This window comes from Mustela nigripes, chromosome 1 (assembly GCF_022355385.1).
Source record: "Mustela nigripes isolate SB6536 chromosome 1, MUSNIG.SB6536, whole genome shotgun sequence".
Classification (NCBI taxonomy): domain Eukaryota; kingdom Metazoa; phylum Chordata; class Mammalia; order Carnivora; family Mustelidae; genus Mustela; species Mustela nigripes.
The window spans coordinates 116,730,332-116,746,951 of NC_081557.1; the positions used below are offsets into that span (position 1 = coordinate 116,730,332).

A 16,620-nucleotide genomic window follows, 5' to 3' on the forward strand; every position below is an offset into this window, starting at 1 on the left:
CTATCTGGGCTTGGTACCAATTTAAAGTGTTTTAAGAGAATCACTTATTTCTACTTTTGTGTGGTATATTTTAATAACCTATTTAGAACATTTAATCTTGAGTGCCTGGGTTGCCCAGTGGGTTAAACATCTGTTTCCAGCTCAGATCATGGCCCCAAAGTCCTGGGATCGAGTTCTGCATTGGGCTTCCTGCTCAGCGGGGAGTCTGCTTCTCCCCCTGCCCTTCACCCCACTTGTGCTCTCTCTTTTTCTCAAATAAGTAAATAAAATCTTAAAAAAAAAAAAACTTAAACAGATCAGATTTTTTTTAAAAGAGTACGTTGTTTTAGAGAAATGTGACAAAAAATACAAACAAGTATCATAATTTATGTTACAGAAAATTGTCTACATCTAGATTTGTTAAGTTAGCAGTATATGAAAGAACAAAATCAAAATAACATTTTAACAAAGCCAATTGATATTTTTTAATAGTTGTTCTCCACTATGCCCTGCAATATATTTTCCTTTTTGATGTATATATATATTTGTGAAAACAATCAGGAATTTAAAATCAGTATTACAGAAATAATTACATAATAATGTATTTGAGCTGAAATAATTAATATTACTTGTAAATTTTGATATTTTGAAAGGTGAAAATACTATCACATTATTATTATAATTTGTACTTCACTGATTGCTAATGAGATTGAGTGTTCTTACTTATTCTCTGTAAATTGTCTGAGAAGGTCAATACTGAGATTTTATGTTTTTTCTCTTACAAAATTTGTAAATCCCTGAGAGTTTAAACATCCAAGAGGTTTTTCCCAATATTTTTATATTTTGAAAACACTTGCCTATTGCCTAAGAAATTATCCAGGTAAATTTTGTTTATTATTAGTTTTTATTAACATTTTAATCTGCGAAGATGTGAGGACTAAATCTAGTAAGCTATTGTAATATATTGTTACACCTGTTTTGGCCAATTCCCACTCCTATTCTTTTTTTTTTTTTAAGATTTTATTTATTTATTTGACAGAGAGACAGAGATCACAAGTAGGCAGAGAGGCAGGCAGAGAGAGAGGAGGAAGCAGGCTCCCCACTGAGCAGAGAGCCAGATGCAGGGCTCTATCCCAGGACCCTGAGATCATGGCCTGAGCAGAAGGCAGAGGCTTAACCCACTGAGCCATGCAGGTGTCCTCCCATTCCTAGTCTTTTAAAAAAATTACTTAATTTTGCTTATTGAAAAAAAAAAAAAAACCAACCTAGTAGAATATCACACATTACCAGAACACTTTCATCATACTTCTGCCCAATTAACTTTTTTTTTTTTTTTAAGAGTCATGGTGGGTCCCTAGGTACCTGACAATAGAAAGGCTAATCTTCCTCTCTGTCCCATCATCTTCTGATATGTCTTAGATTTAGTTTGTTAATGCCTCTGTACCTCAAAAATACCTAAATTTATTTATATTTCAATATTAAGCAATGAAATGATCATCAAAGGATTATGATGTTATTTTATTCAATAAAATGAAACTGTGTTGAATATGCTTAATTTGGGGAGGAAGTTGTGAGCTTCCCTGGAGACAACAACAGTTCACTCTTAGCAAGAGGTCATAAACAAGAGTGTTAGCTAAGAACTAATCCATTAAGGTATTGGTTTTTTAAAAATGACATTATATGTGGTAATCAAATGAGCATACACTTGCTTTTCTCATATTCAGAGTATAAGATATATTGAAAAACCATAAAAAAGAGAGAAAATCCTCTCCCCTTTCTCTTTGTTCCTTTAAGGACACTGGGAGGTAAATATGGATTTTCCTATTCCCAATTAAAAAAAAAAATCTACTAACTTCTAAACTGGCTTTGGTTAGCAGCTAGTTTTTCAAAATGTATGTTTATTTAAAGAAAATCTGTACTTATTTTAATCAAGAACAGATATTTTCAGTTTTTTTCCGGGTCTCACACATAAATAGTAATATTAATCACAATTCAGATGGCTCAAAATTTCCTTTGTCCTTTAAATGATTGAAATGATAAAATAAAAGTAAACTTTCCAAGAGAGCAGCAAAGGCACTGGGACAGCTGTTGTGTGGTTAACAACTTATCTGTATTTTTATTAAGATATCCATTGAGTCTGTTTATGTGATTTTTTTAAAGTGCTCACAGATATTTAAAAAATAGGATGCATTTTCCCCTTTAGTTTTCAGTGAAAACCAAGCAGTACTTCTGAATCATCAAATAGAATCATCATAATGAATCCACTAATGACTGACTATGTTTACTAATATGACAACTGAATATTTTTCAAGATCCTTTCAAAGTTAGTTTTAAACTAAAGTTAGGGATACTGCTCTTCCTCAATTTGTAGAAGATCTTCATAATGCTGAAATCTCATTTCATTTGTGTATGATAACCCTTAAGCTGTACTAATTTCTCACAGCTTACATTTAGTGTTTTCCTCTTGTGCAGTTAAAAATATTTATGGTCAGGGCACCTGGGTGGCTCAGTCGGTTAACCATCTGACTCTTGATTTCGGCTCAGGGTTATGACATGGAGCCCCACCTTGAGTGAGTCCTGCACTGAGTGTGGAGCCTGCTTAGGATTCTCTCTCTCCTCCTCTCCCTCTGCCCACCCCCCACTCATGCTCTCTCTCTTTTTCTAAAATAAATAAATTAATAAATCTTTAAAAATATATTTATAGCCAAAAAATATAAAAATAAAATAAAAATATGGTCAAAACTCTTAAAAAAAATTAAGAAAAGCAATCTACATGTCAGAATCATTTTGAAATTAAGGCAATTTATAATTTTTTACTTATAAATTATCAACAAATTTTACTCTTAATTTTTTTCTCCTACTACCCATTCTTAGTATTTATCAATCCTCTCTAAATAATTCTTAAACTACTGCTAAGCAATTCTTTTTTCTTTTTTTCTCCCATAAGAATAAATTCAAGAAAAAAATAATTATTGTAGACTACATTGTATTTCCTTTCACCCTAAAGAGTGAAAATAGCTTAACTGAATCTCATGGAAGAGGTCAGCATTCTTATCATTTGGATTATTTTCTTTATTGAAATAGAATAATAATCAAGATATATTAAATAAATATTGGCATGGAAGTAGCTTTCTCATCTTTAACCTAGGACATATTGTGGGACATAAGCTACATATATCCTGTATAAATGTTCTGCTTATCACTACATTAAACAGTAGAATTAAAAAAAAAATCCTGAATTGACAATTATACTTTTTCCTATAAATTTAGGCAAAATATTTGGTAGATGGAATAATGTTTTAAGTGTTATCTGTAGCTTTTAGTTTTCAGACTCTTTTCCCTGTTCATAAATTCAGTAACTGATTCTCCACAATATAGAGAGTCTTGCTGTGGGGAATTAAAATATGGTTTATTGCCATCTCTAAAGACGCTTCCATTCCAGTGAGTAGAAATACATTTTAGGAATATATTATAGGAAAACATATTAATCGTCAAAAATATAAAAATAAAACATTTATATATTCATATATGTAGCGAATATATATTCATTTTAGGAAACTGTATAAATTTTTGTAAAGTGAGTCATCATGAAATAAGTATAACAAATAAAGACAAGGAAATAGTATTGGTCCAAAAAAGACAAATTCTAAGAGTTATTAACATGAGACTAGCTTTTTTTTTTCCTTTTAAGACATATCATTGAGTTGTACAGTACTTGAAAGATTACTGGAAATAAGCATTAGAATTTTCAGTGGAATCAATCTGAAAATTTATCTTGCTTAGGCATATTCAAAACACATTTCACACAAAATAATAAGTCGAACAATTACCTTTAAAGTTAGGTCTGATTCTTGCATCATATCCTGACGTCCTCCCCATTAATTTGTCCAGAAAGTCAGAAGGTGACATTGGAGCACTTCGAGACCGTGCGCTGTCTGTTTCCTTTGTTGCAACCAAGCTACAAAGGAGAGGAACATTCAGATTTTACAAAAAACAACAGCAGGAAGTCTTCCTAATAATTGTCACTACAAATAGAGAATAAAAATGGCAAGCAAATTACCTTTTAAAACAAAAAGGAAAACTTTCTATACTAAGCAGTGAATGTTATCTAATGACAGGTAGGTCTTTATAGATCTACAGTCAGTATTTATAAGGTTTTGTATGTATTCGGCAAAAGGTCAGAGGTCACACTATTTTGTGTTAAGTCTAGAAACAAAGCCATTTCCAAATTAGTAGGCTTTCAAATTTTGTATTTATCCAAACTTGACTTCTAATTGCAAATTTTAGTTAGAAGTGTTATTAGTGATTCAGGCATTAGAAAAGTGAAGTTCAGTTGTGAAATAACGCCTATTGGTTTTATCGAGGGAAAAGCATCACCTTTCAAGTTTTGTGAATTCTTTTCAATGGTAATAAAACTTTTATCCTACAGATTAAACAGTAATGTTCTTTTTTTCAATTAGATGCTTCCTAGATTAGTAACATATCTCGTTAAATTCATTCTGCTTTCACCTTATGTCATTCATCTATAGTACCTTTTGTTCAGATCTAAAATTTTGTGCATTAAGATTGAGAAATTACCATCAATGTCGTTAGTGCACCAGGCGATTATACAATGAGAATGTGTGTCCAGGAAAAGTAAGGAGTTACTGCACTTTTCTTTTTTTCATTCAAATGTTTTCTGTTTTATGCAGCGCTCATCCTAGAAACCCACAAATGTCACAACACCCCATCCAGCTCCTCCTTCACCTAGGCTGTCCACAGAATGCCAGGGCCTGCTTGCTAAGATCAAATAATTCTTTTCATCTATAGAGCTTTGCTCAGGCAAGTACAACAGACTTCCTGAGCACACATGCTGGAAACTGATATATTCAAGCTGATGTTATTTCCTGGAGATTGTCAGTCATCAGAAGCTCCCAGGTCTGTCACTCAACTCAGAGCATTGCCAGGCCCTGAATCTTTGTGGTCACAGTTTGATGTCAGCAGTATCAAATTCCTCCTGCCAGAATTTTTAATAAGTAGTGAAAATGGGTCTTAACAGCTCTCACTGTTGAATTATCTACCACACACAGAGGCACAATTTTAAAATCCAATATCAATCATAATGTGAGAGTGATGTTTCTTAAAGTGGAGGATCTCAGCTAACACCATTCATTAACTGCTGTGCAGTTCCGAAGTCCTATCTAGTTCTGGACATTCTTAGTCACTTCTCAGGCCAGTGGCTCTCTCTCTCTGTCTTTCATGCTTTCTACCTGACTAGAAGTTTCTCCTCTCTCTATTCTTTTGGTTTTATATTACTTTGTGACATTTTCCCTCTTATTATTACTGGTCAGTTGAACTCCATGCCACCATGATCTCTGGAAAGTTTATTCTAATGTAATGATCATGATAATAATAATAATAACAATATCCGTAATAAACCACTATGTTCTCAATAACCCTAGAACTTTCTCTACCATCTGGTTTTACGTAAAATTCACCTGTCCTCTTAAGCAGCATTTGCTCATTTTCCATAGCCCAAGAACACAGGGCAGAAAGGACTGTCAAAACCCTCATAACTACAGATTGCTGCTTCTAAACTGTTCCCTGTATTTCTTTTACAAAACCTTCCTTTCAGTTATCAGAAAATAAACTTCTACACGCTCCTAACCACAAATAAACCAACTTACCTGGATCTGACCCAGTAACACCCTGTCCTTCATCTCTTAAAAAACAATAGATTATTATGTATGCTAAACTGACAATCACTCACATTTTGCACTGCATGAGGGTGATTATTCCAGGTTATCCAAGTCTGCCCGACATGCAGTGACATGTCTCCTTACGAGAGAGGGAGACGTCTATTTGATACAGACAGAGGGGGAAGGCACTGTGACCAGAGAGGCAGAAATTAGAGGGATGTGCTCAGCCAACAGACACCAGCAGTCAGGAGAGGCAGGAAAGGAAATTCTCCCCTAGAAGAAATTCTCCCCTAGAGGTTCTGGGGAGAGAGTGTGTCTTACTCACACCTTGTCTGGGGCCCCGTGAACTGACGTCAGACTTCTGTCCTCTGGAACTGTGGCAGAATAAATCACTGCTGTTGATGGTAATTTGCTGTAGTAGTCACAGGAAACTAGCACTGGCCTTCCAGTGCATTTTTCATTGAGTGATTCCACTTTTCAACTCCAGAACTGCTCTTTTGTTCTTTTTTTATAATTTCTATCTCTTTATTTGTATTTTGTTTTTGGGGAGATATCATTGTGACATTTAGTTTGTTTTGTGTTTTGTTTTGTTTTCAATGTATTTAAAATAATTGGTTTAGGAGCACCTAGGTGACTCACTCGGTTAAGCGTGTGCCTTCAGCTCAGGTCATGATCCCAGGCTCTTAGGATCAAGCCCCATGACGGGCTCTGTGGGAGGTCTGCTTGTCTTTTTCCCTCTTTCCCTTACCCCTGTTCATGCTCTCTCAAATAAATAAATAAATCTTTTTAAAAAATGAAATAAAATAACTAGATTAAAGTTTGGGGCACCTGGGTGACTCTGTGAGCAAAGAATTTGATTCTTGATTTTGGCTCAGGTCATGATCTCAGGATCATGGGATTGAGCCCTGTGTTCCGCTACATGCTCAGCTTAGAATCTGCTTGTCTCTTTCCCTCTGCTCGTTCCTTAGCTCTCTTTCTATCTCTAAAATAAATGAATAAAATCTTAAAAAAATATAACTGGTTTAAGTCTTTGTCCAGTGATTCCACTATCTTTGCTTTCTCAGGGAGGTTTCTATTGATTGTCCTTTTTCCCCTGTGTATGAATCAGACCTTTTTTCCTTTGAATGTCCTATAATATTTTACTGGAAATGGGACATTTTATATAATACTGTCAATTCTGTAAATAATATTCTCCCTCCTTCCTAAGGTTTGTTGTTTCTTTAACTGGCTTTTCTGAGCTAATTCTGTAAAGTCTACATTCTTTATTGTGTATGACCATGGAACTATCTGTCTGGGTGACTTAGAAATCACCTAATAATTGGACAGGGATTTTCTTAAATTTCTAAAACCAATAAGTCTCCCAGAATTTTCTAGAGGCTCTGTGTTAATGAGGTCACACCTTCAATACTGAGTCAGACAATTGATAACTCTGCCTTTGCCTTTTGATTGATAACTTGCCATTTGCACAGGGCTTCAAGGCCGGCCAGTGTTCAGAGCTTAAGATCCTTTCAGGTCTTTCCTGCGCATGCACACAACTCTGTTAGTTTGGTAGGGCTGTCTTAACAGTATCATGGATTAAATGGCTTAAACAACAGAAATTAATTTTCTCACAATTCTAGAGGTCCAAGATCAAGTTGTTGGCACAGCTTATCTCCTCTAATGGCCTCCCCTATGGCTTGCCGATGGTCATTTCCTCTCTGTTTCTTTCTCTCCACCTGTCTGTGTCCTGATCTCCTCTTCCAGTCATAGGTTAGAACCAGCCCATATGACCTCATTTTATATTAATTATCTCCAAAGAAAGTCACTTTCTTAGGTATTGGGAGTTAGGATTTCAACATATGAATTTTGAAAGGATGCAACTAGGCCTATAATTCTGGGCATGCTTATAGCCCCATACATATGTGCACTCTTCTAGATACCCAGAAATATGTGCACTTTTCCAAACCTCTATGGGCATACCCGTTCCATTGATTTTCCTTTAAAGCTTTTTAATTAGTCTGCTCCTTGCCCCCACTGTTACTCACTGCATCAGGCACCCAGGAAGTTAAAACATTGTTTCTAAGTGTTTTTGACAAACATTGCCAGGAAAAAGACTTTTCATACTGAGTAAGCTCCAAGTTAGGTCTGAAGCAGTCTTGCAAGTGGAACCTTCCAGAAAACCTCCAGACAGGTCAAATAATGACCTCCAACAATGAGGCTTCAAAGGAATTCAAACTCCTTTCCGCCCACTCCAATAACTTCCAGGTTATTGATTTTTCCTGTAACTGGAAGCCATTGGTTTATGACGCTACCATGCCACCAAGGAAGGAGGACAAGAATAGGACAGTTACAGCCACAAATTCCATTGTTCTTAATGTCTTAATGTCTTTCTTGATTTAATGACTTCATGTATTACTGCAAATCTCTGATTTTTGCCAGAGTTCTGAAAAAGTTGGTTGTCACATTTTTTGGATAGTTTTCTCACTGTTTTTGTGGAGGAGAGGATTTACAGAGGTTTGTAAAACTGAGAGAATTTCACTAACTATAAAATTATAGTGCATTTTTATTATATAAAAATATCCTTTCTAATGTCAAAAGGCAGTTAAAAATCTGTTAAATGTTGAAACAATGAATTTGAGTTCTCACAATTTATTAGGTACAAAGTACCGTACTAAGAAGCTGAAGTATGTAGAACACAAATTTGGATCTTTAAAGTATTCACAGTTCAGTAGATTACTCTGTCTCCGTCCTTTTGAAGTCTACAGAGAATCCCTGGGAAGTATCTGTGAGCAGGAACTGGAAAGTGAGGCTACAGTGAAGAGCATGATTGGCTGGCTGGCTCCCTTCTTTGTACCACTTTAAGCAAAATCTTCATGTTTCGTAACAGAGATTCACAACCAAGCTTTGCAGAATGATGCCTATAAAAAATGAGAAAATTTGAGCCAAGAAATATTCTAATTTTCTTTACTAGTTATGTTCCTTTCCATGACACAGAATCATCCAACCACTTAGAGACGGTTGATTTTATTTCTAAAGATTCACAATGTTGAATCAGAAGGAATTATTGCCAACAAAACGACACGGAGTAATTGGCTAAAAAAATATCTACATCATTTATCCCTTCCTTTTCTGAAAATGTTAAAGGCGATACATAAGGGAAGACTTCCTATCACCTACGATTCCTGCTCTGGCATATTTTTAAAAAGGATTTATTCATTTATTTATTGAGAGAGACAGCATAGCGGGGAGAAGAGAAGAGGAAGAGGGAGACAGAGAATCTTCAAACAGACTCCCCACTGAGCGTGGTATGCAAGGTGGGGCTCCACCCCAAGACCCTGAGATCATGACATGGGCAGAAATCAAGAGTCAGCCTCTTAACCAGCTGAGCCATCCAGGCACCCCTCTGCTCTGGCATATTAATCCTAGAACTTTCTTCCTAATACAATAATATCTGAGGCTTGCACAATGTGAACATTAGTAGGTTATCTTATGAGACGTATTGAAGAGAGTCACTGAAGAGAGCTTTTGGTAGTAAAGCATATAAAGCTTTCTAATCTGGAATCTTTCTCTCATTTTTAAATATTCAACATCATCATCTGTACCAACATACTGAGGATCAATAAAACTATCATGTTTATAGCAAGTTACTAAGGTCCTTAGCAAATTACTCATGATCACTATTTTTGAAACAAATAGCTTTGAATTTTTTAGAAGTTTTTATTTATAAATATCTCAAATCTATTAATTCGTCTGCCTCCCATACTTGGCTCTTCTTTTCTTTACTGCATCAAGTACTTTATTTATTAGTTATACTCTTTACTATTTACCCTTACCTATAACTAACTACTCTTAACTATTTAGAATTAACTCTTCTTGGAAACTGTGTGCGGACTCATATGCATTCTCATTAACGGACATTTGTCTCTGTTAAGTAATTTAAATATTCTTATTTGTAGAAAGACATACTACTTGAAAGTTCAGAGACTTCAATTTCTGAAGAAATTCTGGCAGAAACATTTTTCTTTCTTTTTTTTTCTTAAGAATTAAAATAAACATCACAATGTGGGGCTCTTGGGAGGCTCAGTGAGTTAAGCATCAACTCTTGGTTTTGGTTTAAGTTATGCTCTTGACTCCATTCTCAGCACAGAGTCTGCTTAGGATTCACTCTCTCCTCTCCCTCTGCCCCCTCCTCACCCTGCTCATACCCTCTCTCCTTCTCTCTCTAAAAATAAATCAAAATTCATCAAAAAGATTTCCTTTTCCTTCTTCTTTTCTCCCCTTTGTCTCTTTCTCACTGAGACAGGAAAATAAAATACATCCACTTTTAAAGGATAGAAATAACCACTAAATATGGGTGCTTCTAAGATAAATTTAGAATATTTTTCAATAGCTATTTACCTCTGCTAAATTCATCTTAAAATTGAGAGAATATATGAAAGATTTAGCTGGGCAACATAAACAGGGTTTGAGACAAGTCTTGGCACATGGGACCACAAATCTCGATGCATCTATTTTCTTGAGTTGATTTGCACAGAAGGAAAGGTGACTTGTAGAGAATAAATCGGTGCCTAGATTCCTGAGGCAGAGAAGGTTTAGGGTATGATGGAGAAAAACAGTTTATACCTCCACGACCAGTCGTATAGGACTATAATGCTTTGTGAAGAAAGTGTTCACAGTTATTATTTGGAACTTCATGAGTTTTAGAAATATAAGTAATTGATATTTGTTCAAAAGGCAAAACGCAGAATTGAAGAGATGTGCATTCTTCCCATTTCTTTATGGCTTTGGTCTCATTAAGAGAACTAAAGAAAAACTGGGACATCTAGGAATATGTGAAGTTTTTGAGTATTTCACATGAAAGCATTATGCCTTGGAAAAGGAATCATTTTTTGCCATGAAGACACATGCAGTGAAACGGGCTTTAAGTTGATAGTTTGATGACACTAATTATTGAAAAAGAGAGACCATAGTAGAGGAATATAAAAGAACTATTCTAGAATACCTCTGGAGACTCAGAAAAATAACTAAAAGTTAACAAGGCACTAGGATCTTGATTCTTGCTACTGTGCGCAATACGACAGTCAAATATCATTATCTTTTTAAAGTGATCTCATTTCTGAACTCATATCTGCAGTTTGATGGAGCCTAGACTACTTTAATTTATAATAAATATATATCATATAATAAATATGATAAATATGATAGCTGCTTCCTGATCTCTTAGGCACCTATACGTGATATCATTTAATTCTCATAATGATGTTGGTAGTTAGGTATTATAACCTATGTATTGCAGGTGGAGAAATTAACATATGGAGAGGTTTATTGCTAAGCCACTTAACATCAAATGTATAAACCAGCATTTTATTTATTTATTTTTATCTTTTTTAAAGATTTTATTTATTATTTATTTGACAGACAGAGATACAAGTAGGCAGAGAGGCAGGCAGAGAGAGAGGGAGAAGCAGGGTCCCTCCTGAGCAGAGAGCCTGATACGGGACTGGATCCCAGGACCCAAGGATCACGACCTGAGCCAAAGGCAGAGGCTTTAATCCACTGAGCCACCCAGGTGCCCCCTAAACCAGCATTTTAAACAAATGGAACTTTATACTGAAAACTTTATACTGAAAAAATACTAGACAAGTTTAAAACAAATCTGTGCATTGAAGAGCTAAAAACACAATGGAAAATAACATGGCTGTGACTGACGTAAGATAAAGGAAATTCTTAGGAGGGAGCCAAGTATTTAGAGCTGCATTTCTCTTGGGGATGGGGTGGGGTGGGGAATTAACTTGAGTCATAGCCGAGTGTTTTACAATTTGTGTACAAGTTTTGAAAGCTTTATGGACTTAGTGGGACAAAAACTGTATTCGAGGACTCATCCAAAGGGTGAACTCCTCCTACTAGTGGCTTTAAGATCTCAAAGACTTTTGTGTAAGAATGAACCAGAAATGTAGAGGCCTGCAAGAGAATAGGCATAACTTAGAATCATCTCAATTTCTGAAACTGGAATAAAAGAATCACAGATTCCTGGCCACCCAGCTTTCTAATAAGAGCGCACCTAAATCAAACTCCTGTTCCCACACACACATTTGTTCTTTTTCATTCTTTTCAAACTTGGCTAGTGGAAACTCCATCTTTCCATTTCTTGGGATGAAAATCTTTTATAATCCTGACTCCTCTTTTTATTTCACATATCATGTCAATCCGCTTGGCCCTACCTTCTAATTTAGATCTGTAATCCAATGACTTCTCACCATGTTCTCCTCAGCACCTCTGATACAACCTACCACTATATGTTACCTTTGTCTGGAATGCTCATTGGCCCTATTTTTATCTAATTAATTTCTACTTATCTTTATGATCAAGGTTTAAGTATCATTTTCTAAAGAAATCTTAACACTTCTCTCTGATTTTATAAAATCCTGTTAAATATTTCCCACATTTGTGCTCCTCATTAGTAGCACTTCTCACAATTGCAAGTGTCATTTTAGTAGAATTAATCAATCAATGTCTATCTTCTACTTTGTAAGATCTACTATGTAAACAAACATGATTGTTCCAATTGTTTTAATAGACCCAGAAGAAATCCAGAGCATCCAGAGTAACAACTGAATAAATATTTTTGAAACAAATTAACTAAATATAATGATGGAGATTTCAAACATCAGACTATGACCCTCCAACTCTAGCAGTAATCATGCTTAGAGTATATGTTTAACACAAAAGAAGATCCAACTCTCTCTCCTTCTATCCTTCTATATAGTTTAGAAGTGATGTTAGTAAATAACCAAGGACAATCTTAGAACAAGTATTCAGAAATAGGAACAAATCAAGATACAGAAATCTGCAAGAGGAACTTAAATCATCAAATCATTAAAACTGTCATTTGATAGTAGAACTGGAAAGTTGTTAATTTAAATGTCATGGGGATATTACAATGGTGTCCACTTTCAGTGCTTACATAAATTAGTACTTTTTAGGGTCTATGGTGTCTATGTTCAATGCTTGCTAGTTGTTAGTGATAATAATTTATTGTTTGTGTTTGTATATGAAGGGTTAATACAGGGTTATAGGAAAGGGATAGGATGAAGAAGGAAGACCTCATTTAATAGTAAAAATAGAAACAGGATTAGATAGTGCAGTCATTTGAAATTTCTTTAATCTATACAATATTTTTTATCTACAATATTCATTTTTTATCATAAAATCACTCATTTTACTCAATACTGGTAGAATATTGTGCTCAAAATTTATAATAATTGTTATAACTTCTATGAAAACTTCTGTTATAACTTCTATATAAACTGTCTATCCTCATGAGTAGTGCCGTATTTCTTCATAGTTTTGGCTTTAGCTTATTTCAACTGAAAGAACTAAAAGGGCATAACACAGCTAATTAACTCACTGATTTGTAGCTTCTTAATGACTTATTTATTTTAAAGAAAACTAATTAAGTGTTTCAGATACATTGGAAATTACTTAGAATAGACTTAATGATTTCTGTTATGTGTTCAGTGCACAAGATAATTAAATGGAAGTCATCATGGTACAATGGTTGAATTTCCAGATGGAAAACAAGGAGGCTTATATTTTTTTCCAGTTTTGTCATTAACTAGTTGTTTTGCATTAGCAAGACAGATATTCTTTTACCAGTATTAAAATGGATACTTAAAGTGGCACACATTTTTCATAGATAAGTTTACTAAAAGAAATGATAAGATATATATATACACACACACACACACACATATACATATATGTGTGTGTGTGTGTATAAATTTTTTTGAGAAATGCCAAATCCTTATGCTAATGTTTACATTTGATACTGCGACTCCTTTGGTCAGGGATATTTTTAAGTGAAATAAAGAGAAATTCACTAATTCACTAAACATAATTTATATAAAAGGGCTCCGGATGGTTGTAATTGTATTCCATGATACTCAAGTATAGAAAACTTCAGGCAAGCTTCAGGAAAGACTGAGCAGCATAGAAGAAAAAAACTGATTGATCCATCCCAGTTCATGGATTCAACTTATGGTTGAAACCACTTTAGCTAAAGAGGTTCCAAGTCAACATTGTCAATGTATAGTTGTAAGTGACTTAACTGACACACTAGTTTGCTGCTTAAATAATAACTTTTCATTCAGAACATTAAGTCTTTCAGAATGTAACTACTGAGTAAATATTTGAAGCAAATTTGGGTTTATATCATTTCCTGTTCAGTAGTTTGGTTTCGGTTTTGACATTCCAGCCAAATTCTAAGTAATTCAAAAGAAATCTATCAATTTATATAAAATTTAGTGAAAATTTCTAAGAGGAGGGACTGATAAAATAATAGTCCAGAATTTCTCACAGGAAAAGACTGAATGGATAGATACAAGAGAAAATACTTCTGAACTTGTGGTGTCATGGAATGTTACAGAGACTAAAAGAATATTAGTGTGTCCGGAATAGAGCTAGAGAGTTAATATTAATATCAAATGAGGCTGGGGACCTGTAGGTACCAGATCATGCACTGCTTTATAGATAATACATGGACTTTTGTCCAAAGCCCCATTTGGAAACAATTCCAGTGGTCAAGGTGAGAGCTGAGGATAATTTCAGTAATTAAATAGCCATGGAGTTGGAGAAGAGTAGAAGAATCTAAGAGATATCCACAAAATCCACAAAATTTAGTGATGACTTGGAACTGAATGTAAATAAGGGGAACATCTCAAGCATAACTATGATGATTTTAAAAATACTAATTCAACTTTTTTTTTACATTCCTCACTTCGAAGAGTAGAGCCCAGTTTTTCTCCTGTTGAAAGTGACTTGATGATGGTGCATGAATTCTGTATTTAGATCATAAAAGACATTGCAATTCCTATCTAGCTCTCTTTTGGATCACTCACTTCTCCCAGCCACTCAAATAGCTACATGGAAGAAATTGAGGGCTTCCATCAAGAGAATTCACCAAATTGTCAATCATTTGACTGAGCCACCTTGAAATCAGATTCTCTACCCCAGTCAAGCCTTCATACCACTGCAGCCTTGGCTTACATCTTGACAGTAACCCAATGAAAGATCCAACTTAAGTTATTCCTAAATTTCTGACCCACAGAAACTTTGAGGTTAATAAATATTTATTGTCATTTTAAGTTACTAAATTTTAAGATAATGTGGTATGCAGTAATAGGTAAGTCATATATTGATTCAGCTTTCTGACTTGAGCAACTATATGTAAGAACATACCATTTCCTGATACAGGACAAAGTGAAAGGAGAACTAGGTTTGACAGTTATAATAATGTGCTCAATTTTGGAGCTGTTGGATTAAAGGATGTTTTGAAATATCTAGGAGAGACTTATCTACTATGAAATGTTCTCTGTATTGAGAAACAAAAATTTGCAATGATATTTTACTGGATGATTTCTTTGAAAAACTTTAATAAGCATGCTGGCTCCTACAGGCTTTAATGCTGGCTATTCTTTCTGCCTAGAACAATATTCTCTGAATAGCTGCATTAATTGTTCCCTCACCATCTCCATGCCCTCACCCAAATGACACTTTCTCAAAAGGTCTAATTGAATTACTTAGCTAAAGATGGGTCACATTTTCTCTGTGTTGCATTTTCTCTCTTTTCTTTCTGTTTTACTTTTCTCCATAAAACTTATTATTTTCTGAAATATTATTTATTTTACTTTATTTTGATATTTTTCTATTTATTTGATATTTTTCTAAGAGATAACTTCATAAGAGCAGGAATTTTGGTGTTTACTGCTGCATTCCTGATACTTGGAACATTGATTGGCAAATAGGACATTAAGTAAACATTTTGGAATAAATGAATAAATAGTACTTGAAATATGTCACTAGAGGGATAAGTAATATATATTTTTAAACCAAGAAAATCCTATGTGATAATTAAAATATGTTGATATGGAACTCAACAAACATAATAAATCATATAATAATTATTATTATTATTTTATTTTCACAGAAGTTAGATCTTCAAGAGAGTAGTTCAAGTAAGGATATGCTTTTCCAATAATGCTATCTGACAAATTCAGTGTTCAATTTTTTCAACTTTAGTGTAGCTCCAGAGAGTAGTAAAACTATCTTTTATTTGATTTAGAGTATCACTGTCTTTTTGGAAAGCAGAGCACATAGACTCTTTGTCTGGATGAAACTTCATATTTCCTCTTGGACTAAAAATGTCTTCTTTAAAGATTATGTGAAAACTATAGCAAAGACTTTTCCTGAAGTTTATAGTTCAAGTTCTTATCCCATATAAATATTTTTGATAAAATCGTTTTTTTAATCTGAGAAATTTAATGTTGTTATTTAGGCATTTACAATAATTAAGTTTAAAATTATAAACTTTAATCTGTAGCTGTATGCAAATATGTCATTAGACCAGTAGCTGCATGCATAAGCCTTTCAGCAAAACTATGTTTCATTCCCCCAAACAACAATAAAAGCAAGTTTTTAAGATCTAAGAATAAACTAAGCAAAAAAATTCAAAATTTTGATGGATGAATAAAATAAACAGATTGTCAAGACAAGTCAAAAAAAAATTTGTTCTCCAAGATTTTATTTCATATATACAACATATGAATGTATGTATGTATTAAGTATATATGCATATATATGTAAGTATATATACACATTTATATAGACATATATTTATTTATATAGACACACATATCCTTGTATTCATTTAGGTGTGTATACGCAGTAAAAAACAGTTACCTAAAACTCTGAATGCAGTAAAAGAAAATACCAACAAAGTCTCTATAACCAAGGAGTTTAAGTTATGATAGAAGAAACACACAATAAATAACAAAAAAAGTAAGTAATAAAGATAATTAGATATTGTTCTATATTCTCAGAAGAAAATAGCCAAGATGATGAAGCAGAAAATAATGAGAGAAGCCATGCAGAATGGATGGTCACTTAAGACTTGCTAAGGAATTGAGATGCAAGCTGAGTGTGGAGC

At 34.1% G+C, this 16,620-nt stretch overlaps 1 protein-coding gene across 2 annotated transcripts in view; it reads right to left on the reverse strand.

Annotated features, from left to right (window-relative positions):
• The window catches only part of GLRA3 (glycine receptor alpha 3), a 192,184-nt gene that overhangs the window by 142,839 nt on the left and 32,725 nt on the right, over nucleotides 1-16,620 (reverse strand). For both annotated transcript variants that reach the window (XM_059393328.1, XM_059393318.1), the window contains exon 2: nucleotides 3,810-3,937. In XM_059393328.1, the coding sequence (XP_059249311.1) occupies nucleotides 3,810-3,937 (128 nt within the window). The remainder of the gene's footprint in view (nucleotides 1-3,809; nucleotides 3,938-16,620) is intronic.